Source organism: Lissotriton helveticus, chromosome 4_1 (assembly GCF_964261635.1).
Source record: "Lissotriton helveticus chromosome 4_1, aLisHel1.1, whole genome shotgun sequence".
In the NCBI taxonomy this organism is placed as follows: domain Eukaryota; kingdom Metazoa; phylum Chordata; class Amphibia; order Caudata; family Salamandridae; genus Lissotriton; species Lissotriton helveticus.
The window spans coordinates 2,043,764,430-2,043,787,638 of NC_136063.1; the positions used below are offsets into that span (position 1 = coordinate 2,043,764,430).

General features: G+C 47.0%; 1 protein-coding gene across 1 annotated transcript in view; it reads right to left on the reverse strand.

Annotated features, from left to right (window-relative positions):
- Nucleotides 1–1,657: 1,657 nt before the first annotated feature.
- The window catches only part of NKRF (NFKB repressing factor), an 85,713-nt gene continuing 64,161 nt past the window's right edge, over nt 1,658–23,209 (reverse strand). The window contains exon 3 of the mRNA XM_078688699.1: nt 1,658–4,320. Within this exon, the coding sequence (XP_078544825.1) occupies nt 2,195–4,320 (2,126 nt within the window). The 3' untranslated portion in view covers nt 1,658–2,194. The remainder of the gene's footprint in view (nt 4,321–23,209) is intronic.

The following is a 23,209-nucleotide window of genomic DNA, read 5'->3' on the forward strand; positions in this document are numbered from 1 at the left end:
GGGGCCAGCAGCTCTTGGAAGGCAAGAACAAACTGAGAGGGGGTTTGGGGAGGACGATAAACCAACACACAGGTTACAGGAGATTTCGGTGAGCCAGACCGTGCAACCAGACAATCCGCCACAGGTAAAGGAGGAGATGTCAATATTTGAAACCTAAGGCTGTCGCGAAAGATTAAAGCGACCCCACCACCTGTTTTGCCATCAGAGCGGTCAGCTCGTAAGATGGAGTAAGAAGGAGGAAGAGCCGCCAAAATACTGGGCTGGGAATCAGGGCGATACCATGTCTCCGTTAGGCACAATATATCAGGGCTGTCGCTGTCGAGGAGATTGAATATCTCCTGCTGATGCGCGACTGCCGACCTGATCATTATACAGTCTCCCTGCACAGAATACAGAACAAACAAGCAGATCAAAACAAACTGCACAGTTACAAACAAATGAGTAAAGCGCAACTATATTATTCACTGCATTGTTTACAGTGAAATCCACCAACAGCAAAAAGCTCATAATGCTAGGACCGGATAAGCAGGTACTCGTAGGCTGGATCAAAGATGAATGCACTTTTAATGAACTGGTCATTCACTTCTCTATATTTTCCATTAATCTTTGTGATTGTGGAAGCAATCGAAATTTTGAAAAAAGCCCAGATACAAATGATCTTCGTTCCAGAGTGACCTTCCTAGTGGTGTAGGAAGGTCACTCTGGAACGAAGATCCAATACAGGAGACTGAAATGCAGGCTGCGCCAACAATTTAGAGTATAAGGCAGAACAAGGCACTACAACTTACAGTCAAGCTAAGGGGTCTGGCTCCTGAATTTCTGCAACCAACAATTAAACCTGCCACCAGACTGCATGAGCATTTATAAAAAGCCAACCGGCTTTCTGTCACAAGGTCACATACATTAAAGTGGAAGAGATTTTGTATCTGGAGTTTTAATTAGCAGTAGCAAACCATAAAGATTTGCCTTAGTTAAACATCCATTCAGATGAACAACGATACACATTCATATGTGGCATATGGGTCAAAGAGTCAAGAGCTGCAGAAAAAAGTAAACACCCAGTGTGAACACACAAATTAGAAGTATAAAGCATGTTTAAGTTTACACTGATTGAGCAAAACAGTGAACGAATTGGGTGAGTCATCTATGGTATGTCGTTAGCACCCGTGCACAAAAATATGAACATGCAGCACCAAGCGCATACTAAATTCAATTTCTAGGTTATCAGTAAGCAGCACTAGTCTTTCCTATCCACTACTAGAAATATTACTCATCGAAATATTACTCATCAAAACTCATTTTAAAAGGGAAAACGTAATAGCTAAAACATACATCTATGTACCAAAATAAGCATACTAGTTAAAAAAGAAAATATACTTAAAATAATAAAATAGATAGAATATGCAGTTGTCCAAAATACAACTGAGGAGTTTCTGATCTCCTGACAGATTTCTCAGTAACACGAAGTTTAAATGTATAGCTTGGCTCCATCAAGATTTACGTTGACCTAAAGCAAAATATTGAAATTATGTATCTAGTTTGAAAACGTCCTCCGCATATGGTTTATTAAAACAGACATTTTTCAAGCAACACGTTCATGTATTCGGAACAAGAACTCCCAACATCATGACCGATACAAATTAAGAAATTCTCAAGATAAAAAAAAAATATGGACATATTTATTAATAGAATCACTTTTATATCATCTGTTCATATTTTACACCAACAAGTGCCTCATCTGGAATTATAAATTAGGTTATGCTGCAAGTAGAATGACAAAGATGATTACCATGACTGTAGCCAAAGCCAAACTGGATGGATACTTTCTTCAGTAGCGGCCACATTTATTAGTATAAATACTTTTTTTTTTTACAGGGGGAAGATAGATCAATGATAGTTGTTACAGTTTTCTTTAATCAATCATTTTGAAAATAAACGGATTCCTCATTCCACATTAATAAAATATGGAAAATGGTATCAGACACATAATGCAACTGTTCTACATTGTATCTTGTAATGTGCTAGCACAAGAAAATAACTTACGCATTCCTCTAACCAAGTATTTGAAATTATATAAACAAAGTAAAACATCTATTTTAATATGGATACGTTCTGCAACAAAGCAGAGCATTTACTGTATGACCAGCTTCTATCAGTCAGTCAGTAAACGGGCAGTGAACTAAAATGCAAAGCACTAAAACTGGTTTGAGACTGGCATGACTAGTTGATAACCTGCCACCTGGCCAACCTGCTTAAGTTCATCAATCAAATCTTCTCTCCGCCTCTTCCTACTCACTACCAAAAACCTGGAGGCACCTTGCCCATGAGATTTACTTTTGAGCCCATATCTTTGGGCAATTTGATGAATTTGCTTTCGCTCGTCATTGGTAAGTTCGTTAGAAAAAGTTAAATTCTCCTGACTGTAGGAGGCTGCATAGTTCCTTATCATCATCTCAATATCTCTTTTATTGACTGCATGGTTTCGGTCAAGATCAAGACCCAATCCTTCTCTCTTAAATTGTTCCTTCACAACGATGGGCTCAGCTATACCTTCGCCCTCTTTTCCCAAACCTCCACCAGTCCAGCCCATTTTTCTTAGTAGCTGATTACCAATGTTGTCGTCTTTAATTTTTTGTTTGTAAGCTTCTTGTGCCGATCGGCCACAAATCTGATTTCTTGAAATTGCCTCTTCTGTAGGGCCCTGCTTTAGTTTATTTACCACTGTAGGGTGGGTTTGTTTGAGTACTCTTAAAGCTTCTTCTGCTGCAATGTGTTTCACATTCTTTTTCAGGCCTATTCCCTCAGCAATAAACTGACTGTCCAAAAACACTTTGCACTTCCACTCCTCACCAGTCATTTGGTCAAAGGTATACTCAACTGTTACCTTATTGAACTGAGCAGTATCATGAAGTGTGCAAACCGGATTTGCAGAAATTTCATAAACAACAAGATCCTGTAGAGATTTGTTCTTCTGTGGAATAGATGCACTGCTTGTCATTGGGCCCTCTGTTTGTCTGATTTTCTGGACATTAGACTGCATTTTTTTGAGGATCCGGACTGCTTCTTCAGCAGCTGCATGCTTGCTGGTTTTCTTATTTCCATATCCCTCGGCAACACAGTGGTCTTGCAAAAACAATTTACAACGCCAAGCAAGAGAAGGCATCAAGTCATACTTGTATTCTAGTTTCATTTTGTTGGTAGAAGCAGAATTGTTAAGGATACACACAGCATCACTGGCATTTTCAGTAATGACAAAACTAGTCCAAGGTCTTGCAGAGTATGGTTCTTTGCTTTGATTAGCATCCTCTTGCACATTAGAAGAATCTTCCTTTCTAAATGTAACATCATCATCGTCGTTGTCGTCGTGCTGCAGCTCTTTAAGGGCTGGTGGGAATTCAGGTGTGGGTGCACCACATTGACAAACTACCAGGTCTTCTTGGAAGCCATGTTTAAACTTTCGCTGGACACTCCTAATTTCAACAGGCTTTTGTAAAAGTCTCATTGCCTGCTCTGCAGCCCTGTCTCTGGCTCCATTTTTGCTACCAGAATAACCAGTGGCCAAGTACACATTTTGGCATCTTACCTCACAAGCATAACCATCTCCAAGAAGCTTTTTGTTTCTTGGCAGATCAGCAGGTGGAATGGTTTTTAAAGCAGCATAAATATACTCTGGGTTGGTTTTGCATGCCTGAATACAACGAGTCAACAAAAATGTATGATTCACTTTTTCTGGAGCTCTCGTGATTTCAGGAGCATTAAGATTCTGCAATGCTACAGAAGAAAGTTTTTGGATTAACATCTCTCTTTTTTGAGTAGGTGAACACAGGTCCAATGTAATGTTTCTTTTAGGTCCCTTACGATTCAAAGGCATTCTGCCTGTTTTTCGAGGTGCTTTCACAAAGCCAATGCCTTTTCGCCCCTGTTTGTTGTTCTCGGTCCACATATCCAACACATGTGACCTAAAGTTTTTGGATAAAGTTGAATTGTGAGATTCAAATTTTGCAGAATAGTTCTGCTCCATTTTAGTCATAAAAGTTTCATTATAGTCCGGATCATTTTGAGAGTATTTGTTAAGTTGTGCATTTTCTTCGTGATCACTGAAGCTATCCAAAGCAAAGTCTGCAGAACTCCGTTCAAGCATACGATTGAAAGCCATTGTGCTATCAAAACACTTTGGTGCATCACGGCTAGTAGATTCTTTCTTTACTTCAAATGGTTTATTTTCTTCTTCCTTAATGGTGCTGGCCACAAAATGTACAGGTTCAAAACGTGGTCTTGGACGAAACTTGGAAGTAGTTTGCTTTGTTGGAGGTTCTTGACCTGTGAAATAAATACAAGAACAAACAAAATGTCAAACAATGGGCAAACTTTTCACTAAACATATCTTTGTGCTGAATTATGAGCTTTCCACACACCAATGATTTATGCTCAGACTCCCACGTTTTCTCCTGATACTGCCATTCAATCAATACCTGGAATACACATTTGGATGTCTCTACAATCATAATAGTTATCATCGTTTGTAATCTCTGATGCGAGCACTGTACTGTTTATCCTCCATTTGATAACTCACTTACTGTAAATAGGACAATACATGTATTTCTCCTTCGCATTTATATTGTGAACCAGCAGGTGTCCTCAGAAAATAACCTGCAATGTGCCTCCTAGCAACACTATCACACCAGACTGAATATCGCATGGCTCACATACTACTTTGCCAAATGTGAAAATTACCCTCCATTTCTGGAGTAATACTACCTGTGATGCGGTGAGGTGCTTAAAAAAAAAAACGAACAAAGAGTGGGGCCAGAAGAAGAAAGAAGTTTTCCATTCTGGGATATAATATATACACTATCTGACATGGGGGTTCTGTGGGGGAATCCCTAGCTCATGAAAGGCACCAGCAGCCTCCATCTTTGTTATAGCAGGGATCAGTCATTTACTACATCATACCTTCTGTAGACAATCGCATTCAACTGAGTTATACAAGCTATAGAACTGTTCATCAGGTGCTACATGCAGTAAAGTCTCACAAACACATATCCAGCTCCTTGAGCCTAGAACATAACATTTTAAGGGGATACGCAGAGTAATTATAACATTCATTAAAGATGATCTAGACCAGAGTTGGGGTTGGAGAATCTCAGAACATGCATCCATCCAAAATCATCATTGCATTTTATAGCTTTAGCAAAAAAATGCTTCGGACAGCAGTAACACTCTTCTGTTAGACTGGTTTGGAGTTCACAAACAAAGGCACAGCTAAAAATGCCTGAACGAGTGTTAGCTTTTGGCAATTAGATGCAGACCGTGCCAATGCGACTTGTCAAACAAACAGCAGTGCCATATCGTGCTATCCCGTTTGCCTTCAGATGATCAGGAAAAGACAATTAGGTGGTGCATTCCACTACTCCCTCCCCCGAGACAGATGCTGCTCAACTCTCCCTGGAGCATCTTGATTTTAGAAAGATGGTGATTTCCTTGTCAGCGATTCACTGTTTTTCTGAGGTGGTAATAATAACAAGCATTTGCAATGCAATAGGTCTCGCATTAGGAAAGTTTGAGCTATTGGTATTGTAAATGACAAATTTTTAATTTATGTGTTGGTTTTGAAAATAGCGAAATTAATAGCTTTGTCATTTACAATGCCAATATGTTCAACTTTCTCAAATGTGACACCTATAGCATTTGTAATGCAATATGTGTTGTATTTACGTGACTTAGGTGTATTGATCTTACAAATAACAATGGCTTTTATTTTTTTTAAATAATTAATACTTAAATGAAAGTTATTGTAATTTATAATGGCAAGAGCTTAAACTTTTGTAAATAAGTTTTGTGAAGTGAGGGCGATAGATAGAGTGAGGGCGATAGGGCGAGGGCGATAGATAGAGCGAGGGCGATAGATAGGGCGAGGGCGATAGATAGGGCGAGGGCGATAGATAGGGCGAGGGCGATAGATAGGGCGAGGGCGATAGATAGGGCGAGGGCGATAGATAGGGCGAGGGCGATAGATAGGGCGAGGGCGATAGATAGGGCGAGGGCGATAGATAGGGCGAGGGCGATAGATAGGGCGAGGGCGATAGATAGGGCGAGGGCGATAGATAGGGCGAGGGCGATAGATAGGGCGAGGGCGATAGATAGGGCGATAGCTAGAGTGAGGACGATAGATAGGGCGAGGACGATAGATAGGGCGAGGACGATAGATAGGGCGAGGACGATAGATAGGGCGAGGACGATAGATAGGGCGAGGACGATAGATAGGGCGAGGACGATAGATAGGGCGAGGACGATAGATAGGGCGAGGACGATAGATAGGGCGAGGACGATAGATAGGGCGAGGACGATAGATAGGGCGAGGACGATAGATAGGGCGAGGACGATAGATAGGGCGAGGACGATAGATAGGGCGAGGACGATAGATAGGGCGAGGACGATAGATAGGGCGAGGACGATAGATAGGGCGAGGACGAGAGATAGGGCGAGGACGATAGATAGGGCGATTGATAGAGCGAGGGCGATAATTAGGGCGAGGGCGATAATTAGGGCGAGGGCGATAGATAGGGCGAGGACGATAGATAGGGCGATAGATAGGGCGAGGACGATAGATAGGGCGAGGACGATAGATAGGGCGAGGACGATAGATAGGGCGAGGACGATAGATAGGGCGATAGCTAGAGTGAGGACGATAGATAGGGCAAGGACGATAGATAGGGCGAGGACGATAGATAGGGCGAGGGCGATAGATAGGGCGAGGGCGATAGATAGGGCGAGGGCGATAGATAGGGCGAGGGCGATAGATAGGGCGAGGGCGATAGATAGGGCGAGGGTGATAGATAGAGCGAGGGCGATAGCTAGAGCGAGGGCGATAGCTAGAGCGAGCGCGATAGCCAGAGCGAGGACGGTAGATGGAGCGAGGACGGTAGATGGAGCGAGGACGGTAGATGGAGCGAGGACGGTAGATGGAGCGAGGACGGTAGATGGAGCGAGGACGGTAGATGGAGCGAGGACGGTAGATGGAGCGAGGACGGTAGATGGAGCGAGGACGGTAGATGGAGTGAGGACGGTAGATGGAGTGAGGGCGGTAGATGGAGTGAGGGCGGTAGATGGATAGATGGAGTGAGGGCGGTAGATGGATAGATGGAGTGAGGGCGGTAGATGGATAGATGGAGTCAGGGCGGTAGATGGATAGATGGAGTCAGGGCGGTAGATGGATAGATGGAGTGAGGGCGGTAGATGGATAGATGGAGTGAGGGCGGTAGATGGATAGATGGAGTGAGGGCGGTAGATGGATAGATGGAGTGAGGGAGGTAGATGGATAGATGGAGTGAGGGAGGTAGATAGATAGATGGAGTGAGGGCGGTAGATAGATAGAGTGAATCTGTTTGTCACAAATTAAGCACTAGGAAAGCAGCACCAATTCCAAAGGCCACACAAGAAATTCTGTAAAGACACAAACCGTGAGCAAAAGGCAGGACTAAGAAAATAAAAGTCACATTGAGCGAACAAATGTACCTGTTTCCTCCCCGCCTCCCCAACACCACCTTAGGAAGGATGCTGTAGGCGGTTATATGTAGATGGCAGCACTATTGCCTTATATTTCCACAGCATAAGCCTGTGTGGGCACCACAGAGAAGCACCGCAAACCGCGGATACAACTGTGTTCTGTTAGTGGCATGGTGAGCGTTAAAACCGGTGTGTTCATACAGCGAGAGTAACGCTTGCCCAAAAGGATATAGTTTTAAAAACAGAAATTGATAATTTGGTGGGGGAACTGGGTCACTAGCACCACTGCAGTCCTTTATTAACTACTACACATGCCTGTCTTCATAAACATATTACTTACCTGTAACCTGCCCCATAAATCTATATTTACATTCACATGTAAATCTATGTGGCATTGTGTGTCCGGAGAGCACCCAAAAATTTTGCTGGGTTGACGAAATTATGTGCCCCAAAAAGTCAAATTTACTGAAAACAGCTGCCTCTAAAATCCTATTAAAGTTTAGTCCATATACTCTTCTTTCAGGTACATTCCCCCCCCCCCCAAAAAAATCATATTGTGAAGCTGCTGCCTCATGAAACACCGCCACTTCATTATTTGCAAATTAAGCATTACGAAGGCAGCAGTAGCTATGTGTTTACTGAGCAATGTAACTAAAAGGTTTACGAAACTAAAAGCCACATATCAAGTTTAAAGGGCACGCCTAAAACATTAAAAGCAGATATCGTGAACAAAGGCACAATACACAGTGAAGTGTAAAAGCCAAACGTTACGTCCAAAAGACTCGTATATAGGTAAAGAAGGTTTGTGTGGCCTGAAAAGGACACATTCGGATTCCAAAGAATGCACAAGAAGCACTTTAAAAGCACAAATGGTGAGCATAAAGCACATATAAGACAAAAAAAACTCACATATAGCAAAGAAAAGTACATGTTTGGCCTCCCCACTTTAGGATGCAGTAGGCTGTTAGGTGTACATGGCAAGCCCTATTACCCTTATATCTCCACAGCATAAGCCCTGTGGGCACCACAAGGAAGCACAAAGTACAGCCGCTGAATAGAAAGCAAATACAAGGACTGTGGTCTGTTTCTGGGATGGCGAGCTTTAGGCAGGGTGTGTACATACAGCACGACTAGCATCTGACCAAAAGGTTGTTGGAGAAAACTCTGTACACGGTTAATGCGGTGGGGGGACCGGGTCACTAGCACCATTGCACTCCTCCTTCATTAACTACTCCACATGCCTGTCTTCAAAAGCACATTACTTACCTGTAACAGTAGCTTTGCAACATAAATCCTGATGTCCATTTGTGTATATTCCAAACATCAATATATCTGTAAAGCCACTGAAATTATATGGCTGACGACCACCCAAATATATGGTCGGGTTGACTAAATTATGCACATTAAAAATGACAAATTTACGGTGCCTTGTCTGTATGCTAAAGATCGCAATGCAAAACCCGTAAACACATATCGTTTTCAAAGTATAAGTTGTGCAGGGCGATAGATAGAGCGAGGGCGATCGATAGGGCGAGGGCGATAGATAGGGCGAGGGCGATAGATAGGGCGATAGCTAGAGTGAGGACGATAGATAGGGCGAGGACGATAGATAGGGCGAGGACGATAGATAGGGCGAGGACGATAGATAGGGCGAGGACGATAGATAGGGCGAGGACGATAGATAGGGCGAGGACGATAGATAGGGCGAGGACGATAGAGAGGACGATAGATAGGGCGAGGACGATAGATAGGGCGAGGACGATAGATAGGGCGAGGACGATAGATAGGGCGAGGACGATAGATAGGGCGAGGACGATAGATAGGGCGAGGACGATAGATAGGGCGAGGACGATAGATAGGGCGAGGACGATAGATAGGGCGAGGACGATAGATAGGGCGAGGACGATAGATAGGGCGAGGGCGATAGATAGGGCGATAGATAGGGCGAGGACGATAGATAGGGCGAGGACGATAGATAGGGCGAGGACGATAGATAGGGCGAGGACGATAGATAGGGCGAGGACGATAGATAGGGCGAGGACGATAGATAGGGCGAGGACGATAGATAGGGCGAGGACGATAGATAGGGCGAGGACGATAGATAGGGCGAGGACGATAGATAGGGCGAGGACGATAGATAGGGCGAGGACGATAGATAGGGCGATTGATAGAGCGAGGGCGATAATTAGGGCAAGGGCGATAAATAGGGCGAGGGCGATAGATAGGGCGAGGGCGATAGATAGGGCGAGGGCGATAGATAGGGCGAGGGCGATAGATAGGGCGAGGGCGATAGATAGGGCGAGGGCGATAGATAGGGCGATAGCTAGAGTGAGGACGATAGATAGGGTGAGGACGATAGATAGGGCGAGGACGATAGATAGGGCGAGGACGATAGATAGGGCGAGGACGATAGATAGGGCGAGGACGATAGATAGGGCGAGGACGAGAGATAGGGCGAGGACGAGAGATAGGGCGAGGACGAGAGATAGGGCGAGGACGAGAGATAGGGCGAGGACGAGAGATAGGGCGATTGATAGAGCGAGGGCGATAATTAGGGCGAGGGCGATAATTAGGGCGAGGGCGATAGATAGGGCGAGGGCGATAGATAGGGCGAGGGCGATAGATAGGGCGAGGGCGATAGATAGGGCGAGGACGATAGATAGGGCGAGGACGATAGATAGGGCGAGGACGATAGATAGGGCGATAGCTAGAGTGAGGACGATAGATAGGGCGAGGACGATAGATAGGGCGAGGACGATAGATAGGGCGAGGACGATAGATAGGGCGAGGACGATAGATAGGGCGAGGACGATAGATAGGGCGAGGGCGATAGATAGGGCGAGGGCGATAGATAGGGCGAGGGCGATAGATAGGGCGAGGGCGATAGATAGGGCGAGGGCGATAGATAGAGCGAGGGCGATAGCTAGAGCGAGGGCGATAGCTAGAGCGAGCGCGATAGCTAGAGCGAGCGCGATAGCTAGAGCGAGCGCGATAGCCAGAGCGAGGACGGTAGATGGAGCGAGGACGGTAGATGGAGCGAGGACGGTAGATGGAGCGAGGACGGTAGATGGAGCGAGGACGGTAGATGGAGCGAGGACGGTAGATGGAGCGAGGACGGTAGATGGAGCGAGGACGGTAGATGGAGCGAGGACGGTAGATGGAGCGAGGACGGTAGATGGAGCGAGGACGGTAGATGGAGTGAGGACGGTAGATGGAGTGAGGACGGTAGATGGAGTGAGGACGGTAGATGGAGTGAGGATGGTAGATGGAGTGAGGACGGTAGATGGATAGATGGAGTGAGGGCGGTAGATGGATAGATGGAGTGAGGGCGGTAGATGGATAGATGGAGTGAGGGCGGTAGATGGATAGATGGAGTCAGGGCGGTAGATGGATAGATGGAGTCAGGGCGGTAGATGGATAGATGGAGTGAGGGCGGTAGATGGATAGATGGAGTGAGGGCGGTAGATGGATAGATGGAGTGAGGGAGGTAGATGGATAGATGGAGTGAGGGAGGTAGATAGATAGATGGAGTGAGGGCGGTAGATAGATAGAGTGAATCTGTTTGTCACAAATTAAGCACTAGGAAAGCAGCACCAATTCCAAAGGCCACACAAGAAATTCTGTAAAGACACAAACCGTGAGCAAAAGGCAGGACTAAGAAAATAAAAGTCACATTGAGCGAACAAATGTACCTGTTTCCTCCCCGCCTCCCCAACACCACCTTAGGAAGGATGCTGTAGGCGGTTATATGTAGATGGCAGCACTATTGCCTTATATTTCCACAGCATAAGCCTGTGTGGGCACCACAGAGAAGCACCGCAAACCGCGGATACAACTGTGTTCTGTTAGTGGCATGGTGAGCGTTAAAACCGGTGTGTTCATACAGCGAGAGTAACGCTTGCCCAAAAGGATATAGTTTTAAAAACAGAAATTGATAATTTGGTGGGGGAACTGGGTCACTAGCACCACTGCAGTCCTTTATTAACTACTACACATGCCTGTCTTCATAAACATATTACTTACCTGTAACCTGCCCCATAAATCTATATTTACATTCACATGTAAATCTATGTGGCATTGTGTGTCCGGAGAGCACCCAAAAATGTTGCTGGGTTGACGAAATTATGTGCCCCAAAAAGTCAAATTTACTGAAAACAGCTGCCTCTAAAATCCTATTAAAGTTTAGTCCATATACTCTTCTTTCAGGTACATTTCCCCCCCCCCCCAAAAAAATCATATTGTGAAGCTGCTGCCTCATGAAACACCGCCACTTCATTATTTGCAAATTAAGCATTACGAAGGCAGCAGTAGCTACGTGTTTACTGAGCAATGTAACTAAAAGGTTTACGAAACTAAAAGCCACATATCAAGTTTAAAGGGCACGCCTAAAACATTAAAAGCAGATATCGTGAACAAAGGCACAATACACAGTGAAGTGTAAAAGCCAAACGTTACGTCCAAAAGACTCGTATATAGGTAAAGAAGGTTTGTGTGGCCTGAAAAGGACACATTCGGATTCCAAAGAATGCACAAGAAGCACTTTAAAAGCACAAATGGTGAGCATAAAGCACATATAAGACAAAAAAAACTCACATATAGCAAAGAAAAGTACATGTTTGGCCTCCCCACTTTAGGATGCAGTAGGCTGTTAGGTGTACATGGCAAGCCCTATTACCCTTATATCTCCACAGCATAAGCCCTGTGGGCACCACAAGGAAGCACAAAGTACAGCCGCTGAATAGAAAGCAAATACAAGGACTGTGGTCTGTTTCTGGGATGGCGAGCTTTAGGCAGGGTGTGTACATACAGCACGACTAGCATCTGACCAAAAGGTTGTTGGAGAAAACTCTGTACACGGTTAATGCGGTGGGGGGACCGGGTCACTAGCACCATTGCACTCCTCCTTCATTAACAACTCCACATGCCTGTCTTCAAAAGCACATTACTTACCTGTAACAGTAGCTTTGCAACATAAATCCTGATGTCCATTTGTGTATATTCCAAACATCAATATATCTGTAAAGCCACTGAAATTATATGGCTGACGACCACCCAAATATATGGTCGGGTTGACTAAATTATGCACATTAAAAATGACAAATTTACGGTGCCTTGTCTGTATGCTAAAGATCGCAATGCAAAACCCGTAAACACATATCGTTTTCAAAGTATAAGTTGTGCATAAACCATTCACAAGCACTAACAGGGCGGCAATAGCTAATTATTCCCATCTACATACAAAATAATTTCATAGCATAGCACCACTTGCGTTCAAATGTATTTATTACATGTATCAAAATTAACAGTACTTCGTCCACAATAAAAGATGAATAACTACAACTAAACAATAAAAAATATTTGCCAAACTCGTACGTGCCACTTTGACCCTTTAACAACATCCCACCCTTATTTCTACAGTTTATATGCTTTATGTTGTGCAAGCTAAACAGAAAACACCCTGTGTGAAGCTACCGCATAATTAAAACGCATGCATCTCTTCTCTTAGAAATTAAAGTGTTAAAGCGGCAGTAGCGGAGGCCCTATTAAAATTCAGATGATCAACTCTGTGTAACGCAAGTTACAAATTAACCAGTACCAAAACGGCTATACCTACATGTTTGCAGCTACACACCAACAATGTTTGTAGCTTTAAATTGAAACAGAATCAATTTGTTAAATTAAACTTAAAACTTTTTTTTTTGTTTACAAAATTGCTTTCACGAGGTTTGTAACTGTGTTAATTACATAAAATACATAAACATATGTTATGGGGAAGAGAGCAGGCTCAAAGTCTGCTGTAGTGTAAGTTTCGGTGTAAAATTCTACACTTCAGAAAGGATTCCAGCACACGCTAATGAAGCGTAAACAAGCCGAGCAAGACATTGTGAAAGTAAAGATAAGAGAAAACTAGCCAGAGTCCACGAAAGTCTCTTGTTACAGACACAGGCTACAGCGTGGGAAACAAGCACCGTTTGTGAAGCATCACCATACAAAACCTGACGGCGATAATGCATTCCATTCAGACTTGCATAATCACGGTTTCACTCCCTCAGTCCTAAACGCCAAACGGATTGCAATAAGCCTTCGGTGACATTTACTCAAACACACGCAGTTAGCAGGGGCGGAGCGGGGAGAGGGTGTTAAGCAGCAGGGGCCTTTGAAGTGAAACTTCACTTCAAAGGTGTGGGAGGAGTGCGGCAGAGGGACAGACGGCGATTTGGTGATGTGCACGCGCATTTTAGGTCAATGCGCAAGCGCATTGACCTAAAAGCCACGGGCACAGCACCAAATCGCCAAGTTGGGTAAAGTCTGTTTAGGCCCCTATAGAGCTTCGCCAGCTAGGCGCATGCGCCCAGCAGGCGAGCCCTAAAAAGGTGGTCAACATTCTAGCACATTCTAAAATGTTCTTGCTTAGTTAGTCATACACCACAAGAACATTCTAACTTTTTAGGAATCACGTCACTGCTCTGTACAGGCACTTGCCCTGAATGTATCACTCTGAAATGCAACATGTGGCACCTTAAAAAAACGTGACAAATATGAGCCGTTGAACAGGCCACCAAGTAGTTTTGATCTATCGATGAGTTTAGATACAAGATGATGGAGCAATCATTTTCAAGAACGTTTTGAACATTTATGCATGCATTATAGCGAGTATTTTTTGTCATAGTGCTGCACTTGCACATTGCTATGCATTTCAGAGCCTCATGTGAAAGGCTTAGGTCTGAATTGCGAGCCTGATCAATATAAATAAAGTAATATGAGTAAAGTAATTTGATGTTCAGAGGTCGTTTTCACCCCAGTGGTGCTCTGTAAGAAGGTTTAGAGGTTAGTGGAGGTGGGTGGGGAAAGGAGGGTGGTGGACTTGTGGAGAGAAGGTGGAAGTGTAAGGTGGCATTGACAACTTCTAGCGTAATCAGTGTGTATATTAACTAAGTCATGGATTTTAGGTTTCACTTTCTAGACAGATTTTAGCTGTCTGGTAGGCGGAAAGCCTATTGAGGACCAGACCAAAAACGTGGTGGGCTTTGACTCAATCTACTGCTTATCATTAGTTACCTTTTCTGTCATTCATATTTCCTTTTTAGGTTTCGCCTGCCGAAGGCTGCGCTCTGCGCAGCTTTTCGGCGCAGGCGAAATCTATTGTTTACAATATGGGCTTCAGGAACGTCCCCCGGCTCCCATTGGCTAGCTCCATAAATGGAGGCTAGCCATTGGGAGCCGGATCTGTCCGTCAAGGTCGGACCAGATTCGGGGGCGTTCCCGCGATTTTTTCGCCCTCCGCCTCTGCGATGTCGTCATCGCGGCGGTGGGCGGAGTTTCGTTTTTTCTTTCTTCTGGGTTTGTTTTTGTCATTCCATGCCGACCACGGCCGCCGGAGGAAGCCCAGGTGAGTGTTTGTTCATTATGCACCCCGAATGCATACACATGATGGACGCCCGCAGTTCTGCCCGAGAGCATTGCCCACGTACTGTGGAGTTCCCCAGTTCTGCCCATGGTTCTGATTGCCCCCCCCCACACTATGCAACCCCCGGACTTTCCCATCACAGACTCGTACCCCTGTCTGGAGCTGCGGGCGGCGGCGGGGGGTGGCTGCTCCCAGTCCGTCCTGCGCTGACCCCCGGCCACGGCCACGCCCCCCCCCGTTCTTGTTGTCTTTCCTTTTCTTCCTCCGTTCTCTTTCTGTTTCCTCTCTTCTTCACCCTCCTGCTTCAGGCGTCTTCTCCACTGATTACCTGCCTCATATGTTTCTTTCTCTTCAGTACGTATCTCTCTCTCTTCCCCCCCTCCCCTCGTCCCGACTCATTTCCTCTCAATGCTCTCTTTCCCCCGCCTCTTTCTCCTCCCCTTTCCCTCACCCGCTCCTGATTTTATCCCCGTGTGTCCCCTCGGTCCCTTCTCCTTTCTCCTCCCGCTGCTCCCTCCTTCCTCTCTCTGTCTCCCATGGCACTGTTGCCCTCTTGTGCCCCCCGCACCCACCCGTCTCCCCTCCCTCTCCCCCTCCATGTCGGTGTTTCCTCCTCCCCCTGGCCCTCCCTCTGCCTCTTCTCCTCTCTTGCTCCTGATTTTATCTCCGTGTGTCCCCTCGGTCCCTTCTCCTTTCTCCCCCAGCTGCTCCCTCCTTCCTCTCTGTCTCCCATGGCATTGTTGCCCTCTTGTGCCCCCGCACCCTCCCGTCTCCCCTCCCTCTCCCCCTCCATGTCGGTGTTTCCTCCTCCCTCTGGCCCTCCCTCTCTCTCCCTCGCTGGGAGCTGCTGGCTGGGTCGGTGGCTGGGCTCGGCTGGAGGCAGTGCGGGCGGTGGGTCCCCGGGTGCATCCTTGGCCGGATCCCTTCCTGGCTGGATCCCAGCCCGAGCCCCGGGTCTGGTGGCTCTGGATCCCCTGCAGCCGCTTCGGAAAACTTTCCCTCCGCTGCTGCTGAGTTGACGCTGCTGCTGCTGAGGGCTGAGGCGACCCCCGCGCTCTGAACACCTCATCTGGACTCCCAGCGCTGGTCTGCTGGCTGCGGCCCTGGTCTGCGCCCCCCTGATCTCTGTAATTCTACAATGCCTGACTATAATTCACCCCACGATGATTATTTGTTTACAAGTGTTTTTCCTAGAGTCCTCTTTGCTCTGAAGCATGTGAGCACTATAGAAATAACACTAGAGTAATCTTCAATCTTTAGTGCAGTAAACAAACAGTTATTAAACGAAGGATGTGCAATGTTTAGTGCTGTACATATGATAGTTTAAGTGAAGTCATTTTTGCCGGGTGTCTCTGTCTGGTGAGTATTACCTCCTAGCTAAGACTTGTTTTTTGTATCTATCTTTAGCCAGTTTTCATCGTAGTGCAAAATGCTAACTGAAATAGTTGCAATACAAATCGCATTTGCGAGAGATTAAGCTATTGCCATTGTAAATGACAATGCCATTTATCTATCTGTTTCCAAAACCAACACATAAATAAAAAGTTTGTCATTCACAATGCCAATAGCTCAAACTTTTCCAAAGGCGAAACCGTTGCATTGTAAATGCTTGTTATTTGATGGCTTTACCGGTCTATCTTGTGTCTGTCCCTTCCCTTCTTCGGTTTAACTCTGCCAGGAGCATAACCTCTATACCATCTTTTATTTGAAGGACTTGTACCCCGTGCATTGGTCACATTTAGGGAACTACTTAATTCTTTTTCTTTCAGCAATCCAAAACTGCATGTGTTTTCTAGCCATCATGGTTTTTTTTAATTACTTTTTGGGGCATTCCTGGCCTAGTTCCAAGAGCCTCCATGTGCCCGCCACCCTCCAGCAAACTGCTGCTGGCCGGTCCCACATACAATAAGCGTTGGCAAAGCAAATAGGTCTAACCTATGCAAGATTTATTGGCTTTGTCAATGTTATTTAGACATGGTGCACAGCAGCTCGTGCTGCTGTGTAACATGGCTTGAAGTCAATAAAAAAAGCGATACGACTCAGGCAGCGTAGACAGCGTCATTTCGCGTTTGTTTTTTATACACCATGTTGCACAATAGCACCCACTGGTGTGCAATGTTACAAAAAAAGCAGGGGGGAGTAACACTAGGGAGGCACAAGGGAGGAGGCACGGCACATGAGATGGGGGCAGCAACACAGAGAACGGATGGGCGGGAGGGGAAATAATAAATAGTACCTGAATCACAGCGCAACCAGTGGATGGGCACTAATTAAGTTCAACCAATCTGTGTTTGGGCCATGCACCACAGAAAGGAACAGAAGTTGGCCTGTGCTATCCAATCAGGAGGCAGCAAAGAAGAGTGACACTGAAGCTGACAAATACTAAGCAATGAGTGGGCTCCAAGCCCTTTACTGTAATCAATACATCTTGCAAGCGAGAGCACAAATGGTACATGTGCTGTTGCAGGCTCGAGCTAAAAAGCACTTTCAGCATAGTCAAACTAATTTTATTAGTATTTTCATTTATTTATTAATCCATCTTGGACTGGTAAAGGAAGTAACATTGCACAAGTAATTTTGTAGCAGGCACTCACATGCGTGGTGACGCATGTGTGCGCATAGGTCACCACTGCACGCCTTCGAAATGATGCAACCTTTCTTTCTTGTATTTTAATCGATGCTACATAGCATCCGCAACAAACACTTTTTGCCTAAGCTGTACAACATCGGTAAACAGCATTGGCAAACCCACAAGGTCTACAAAACAAGGCCTAATAGCTTTGCCAAAGCTAGTTTTCTGCACAGAGTTATCCTATTGGGGATTTGGTTTTGTATCATTCAAACTACCCAGCGCCAGCTCTCGAAAACTGGTAGCAGTCAACTAATTACCTCCAATACAGGCTAAATTCATGATGGTAATCTGGTTTAAGGGGGTGATCTCTGTTCCTCACCTAGAAACTGATGGACAGAAAGAATGCGGATGGTTACATCGGGTCTGTTCAGGGCGGTTCTTCCATGGGGGCGTTTGGGTGCCGCCCCCCCTGCTTTCTCGCCGTGCGAGAAAGCAGAACTTCCTGGTTAGTTACTCGAGGGCAGGGGGGAGTGGCTTGGGGGAGTGGCTTGCCCATTGTTGTTAATACTGACTGTATGGGCAGCCTGAGGCCGCCCAAACAGACAGTATTCCCAACAGTGGGAAAGCCACTCCCCCAAGCCACTCCCCCCTGCCCTAGAGTAACTCTCCCTGTTCTCTCTGTATGCTGCAGCAGCAGCATACAGAGAGAAAATGACGTAGCCTGGGGCAGCCGGCCGCACCAATGAAAAACGCGGCAGTGGAGAGGGAGGCTGCCTGCTGCGCCGCCTTCCTGATGACGTGCTGGTGCTGCCTGCAGGACTTGAAAGCGAAGACGGCGGGAATCGGGACGAAGTCTCTGGAGTCTGCTGGACGGTAAGTTAAGTTTACTTAACTTATTTATATTTGTATTAATGTATTTGTGGTGTTAATGTGTTTCCAAACCCCTGCCGCCTCCCCCCTCATGCCCTCAGGTCGTCGCGACCAAAGCTGGGTGCCGCCATTGGTGGGAAATTTGCACCCAGGGCCCCCGCAGTGCTGCTGTCACTCCTTGCGGAATAGTAAGGCACCTCCAGGGCCGGTGGAATTAGGCTGGGCCGAGTCATTACTGCTGGCTTTTGAAGGTGAGCAGAGGCTCATTGTAGCGGGAGCAATAGTCTCCCACCGCCATCACCCAAACTGGTGTCTTTATGCTGTCACTACACGCAACACAGTGAGGCACCTCCACGGCCATTCGAGGTAGGCCAGGCCACGCTCGTCAGTGCCGACCAGACTCTATCACAGTGCAGAACACCCTCCCAGTGGTCTGAAATCATGTTATTTATTTTATTGTGCATTCTTAACTCAATGTAAACGCACACTTTAAAAATGTATTCACGTGAGTATCCTTGTGAATATTTATTCTTGTGAGCAGTGCCGCCGGTAGTAATGGGAATTTCGGTGAAGGTCAGTGTGAGAACAGCTCCGTCTTAGTAAATGCTGTGGCTGTGGGAACACGACTTTATGAACTTTTTGGAACGTTTTAAGCCAGAATGTTTGAAAGCATATATTTATTTCCTAAATATAGCCTTGATGGATTTTCTTTTCTATTGCGCAGTGAACCGCAGCTGTTCTTTTGTGAAGCCCAACTCATAATTTACAGTTCAGGTTGTTTCAAAGTAGGACATTTTGAAAGACAATTGTAACGTGATATTGTATTGCACAATGTTTTATATGTGGTTGTCCAAAGGACCATGTTGATTCTTTAGTGTTATTTTGAACCGTTTAGTGCTGGGATCATGCATTCCAGAAGGGGTGTCATGTTTGACTTGTGTTTTTAACAGTGCTTGGCAGTTGGATGGACTGTATTGCACCAGTGTTTGTTAATTCTTAATTCTTATTCTCTTGTGTTCTTAGTTGTAAAGTGTTATTTCACTTTTGTAAAAGTATAGTTTGTGGAAATGTAGCAGATAGCAGCAAACCTGCAGCCGTATTACAAATAGGGTGCGCTATCCAATTTTTTCGGTGAGGCATACCTTTAAATTTGTATGCTGGGTCCAAATGACAGGTGTACCTGCTTTTTTACGCCCCGCCACTTTCAAATGTCACCAGCCGCCACTGGTTCGGATAATAGCTGCCCTCTACAGTACTGGGTTCAGTGGGCTCTAATTTAGTGTCCAATCAAGACCGCTTCCTACTCTGTATACCCAAATCTGTCAGTTTTAGCATTTCCCATTACGGACATATTGCCTCTATGACAAACTGCAGTCTTAGTCTTTTGTCCCTTTAACTCAGCCTTCTAGATTCTTGCTAGGTTAAATGGCCTCAGGTATGATTATCCCCAGGTCTTTCTATACCAGGGTTCACATTAGCAAGACATGCAAGGTTTGTAACAATCAACCAATAATCTTCTAGTAGTTACCTTAGTAGCTTATCGCTAGAGGTTTTTGTGCCAGAGTTCCACACCAGATATGTACCGTGAACCCTAGCCAAAACTCCACTTCAGAGAAGCAGTTTAACTCTACCGACCTACAGAGACAAAGCGCCTCTGAGTGCCTGACACATGACCTAAAGGATAGGAAGAAATCTACCCTCCAACCATACCCCAAAGAATCAACTCCATTAAGTCTCATACCGGCTCAGCAATGTTTAGAGGCAGATCCCGGTCAAGGATGGATAATGGAAGAAGAGTCATGGATGGAACACAAGGCAGAGGACCAGGCCGAAACATCGGATAATAAGGTGGAAACACCACGACACGACGCCGTAGATTGCATGACAAAAGTCGGTCTTGCGATCTAGAGGCTGAAGAGGGAAGACAAAATGCACAGAAGCCGATATCCTGCAGGAACAAAGGCCAACATGTAAGACAGGCAAACCCTGTAGAAGAAGGATAGAAACTGGAGCAACGCAAGCTGCGCTAAGGCGGAAGAAAAAAGGGCCGCACTAAGTAGTATACAGTGACACCAGGAAACGCGAGGAACCTGAGAAGGTATCCACACCCGCCCAGCTTAGGACAGAGCTATACAATAGCCAACAAGTACCCCACCTAGGGGATGACACGTCCCCAAACAAAACAGGGGAACACCTCTTAGGGAAACACGCAAAAGAGGTCAAGAACTTAAAAGACCTGTGGGTATCACCGCAGGCGGCTTACCAATCAGCCAAAAAAAACACAGATGGTCCAACCTGAGGACCTATACGGCTTCACTAACAGCCAAAAAACATACACCACAAAAACTGAAGTCTCTACCAGCAGCCAAAAGTACAGAGGAGCCAACTGAAGGACCCTGAAGGCATTCTAAGCCACACACAGCACACAGACGGGCCAACCGAAACACTAGGCCCAGAAAGAAGGGTGGGATAAACGCCTCCCATAAGACACCTGAGGACCGACACGCCGAAGCTTACGAAGGGGGCGGAGGACAGAGCCCCGCAAGGAGTCGTTGAATAGCGGAGGGTCAACAAGACGCTCCCGAATACTTTCTGGAAAGATACAATCACGCAACCAAGCATGTCTGCGGAGGGCCACAGAACTCGCCATAGCGCGGGCGAGAGAATCAGAGACATCCAAGGCCGCACGGAGAATAAATGCAGCCAACTCCCGACCATCCAGCACATGGTGCCGCATATCAGAGCAGACACCTTTGTGGGAGGGGCGAGACAGAAGGGACTCCACAGAATCCCAGAGGCCGGAGGTAGCCCTGGCCAACACACAAAGTGTGTTGAGTGCACGCAGAGCAGCACTAGTGGAAGCGAAAATGTTACGCCCCCAGAAGTCCAACCAACGGGCCTTCCGTGACGGAGGAAATAACACCGAAGGCAAGGAAGGAAAATCAGTCTGCAGGACAGGGCCCTGGGCAGGCGGGTGGGAAAAAAAGAGACTGGATCGTGCGGGACAGGGCAGTTGTGGAGCGGCTGAGGCACCGGGTCCGCCATAGCAGGAAGCCCCCAGAAGAGAGTTGTGGAGCGCAGCTTCAAATGGAAGAAGCAGCTCCCCTCCACCAGAGCCCGGTGCAGAACCTCCAACAAGTGATCCGTTGGGAGTGGAGCGACCGGGTTGCTCATTTGCAAAATGCCGGTGGCCATGGAAATGGCCCAGACAAAGGCTACACTCGCCTCAGTAGGGCGTAGTGAGGGAGAGAGCAACGCTTCCGTGTGCGACGGCTGCAAACTAAGCCGCCCGTCCCCATGCCTCCTTGAGGAAGAAAAGACCAGCCCCTGTTGGAAGACCCATAGACGAGTGAGGGGCCTGAGGGGTCTCCAGAGAAGGCAGAGAAGCCTGCGAGCAGTCAACTGCAAGGTGCGAAGAGCAGGTCCTGTGGACGTGGAGACGGCGTAGAACCGGCCCTGGAAGCTGCCGGGGAAAAGGCAACTACGCGGCCTCCAGTCTCCGGTGAAGAGGAGACAAGGAGACGACAATCCTCCAGAGAGTAAGGAACATCCGGAGAAGAGTCCTCGATCCGACATCGGGGAGTCCGCCATGGGCACCGGTGCATCCTCGATCTGCACCGAAGTGTCCACCAGGGGTGCTTAGTCGGCCTCCACCACCACGTGCCTTATAGGAGAAAGGGGCGGGGACGGTGCCGAAGCGGCCAATGAATGGCGCAGAAAAGGCACAGGCTTGACCTCCGATGAGGCAGCCGCCTGCGCAGAACTCTGAGAGGGACTCGGGGAGGCGCCCCAGGTCCCGGCCTTCACCTGCAGCGCAGCCAGGGTCGGGGAGGAAAGCAGTCGGCGGCGGCTCAGCCACCGGTAAGACAGCCGCCTGCACAGAGGACCGAGGGGGACTCGGGAATGAGCCGTGAGTCCCAGCGACCTCCTGCGACACCACAGAGAACCCCGCAGGGTTTCGCGGCGAGGCAGGGGCGCCATGGGTCAAACAGGAGAACCCGGTAGGGCCACACCTCGACGACCCCACCCCTCCAAAACCTGAAGCTGAACTCGTCTGCGCCAGGGGCAAATTCGCCGGCGAGTCCGTGGAAGGCCCCACGCATGGCGAGGGATCCGCTGACATCTCAGGAAGAGGAGGCCCAAAGAAGCCTGCAGAGCCGTAGCGTAGGCCTTAATTTGGGCCCTGGTCGTCCCAAGGCCGGAAACGGAGGACTGGACCTCGGTGACAAACTGTAGGACTTACCGGCAGGCGAGCAACGCCCGTGCGGGCTCGATGAAGGACTAAGCGGCGGCTTCTGCACCCTTCTGCGGTAGTGGACGGACGATGTGACGAGACCGAGCTGGACAAGCAGGCCGAAAGCAATTTAATCCGGCGCTCCCACCGGGACTTCGGCTTGAGATGCTGACAAGCGTCGCAGTCCGTAGAATCATGGTGCTCGCACAGACACCACATACAAATAGGGTGAGGGTCCATCGCCGACATCCGACACGTACAAGAAGCACACGCCTTGAAACCCAAAGGCATTGCACACTGTTCCCAACGCAAAGGCGTTAAAATAGGCAGAGGGAACTCACTACAGGCGAACAGGAAGCTGTGCTAGGTCCATATTCCATGGCAGGGACCCAAACCCCAGGGTAAAGCTGGAGGAGTCAACCAGTCATGAGGAAGCAAAAGGTGTGACCAACAAGAAGCAACGAAATTAGAGTGATGTGGAAACCAACCTATGGTAAGTACTGTTGAGTAATGGATGGGCTCTAGGCCAGTCTGAATCTTTTTTAACAATTAATTTCACTGACTGGGCATGCGCACTCCTCAAGCGCAACCTAAAACTGTAAACTAGGACTTATATTGT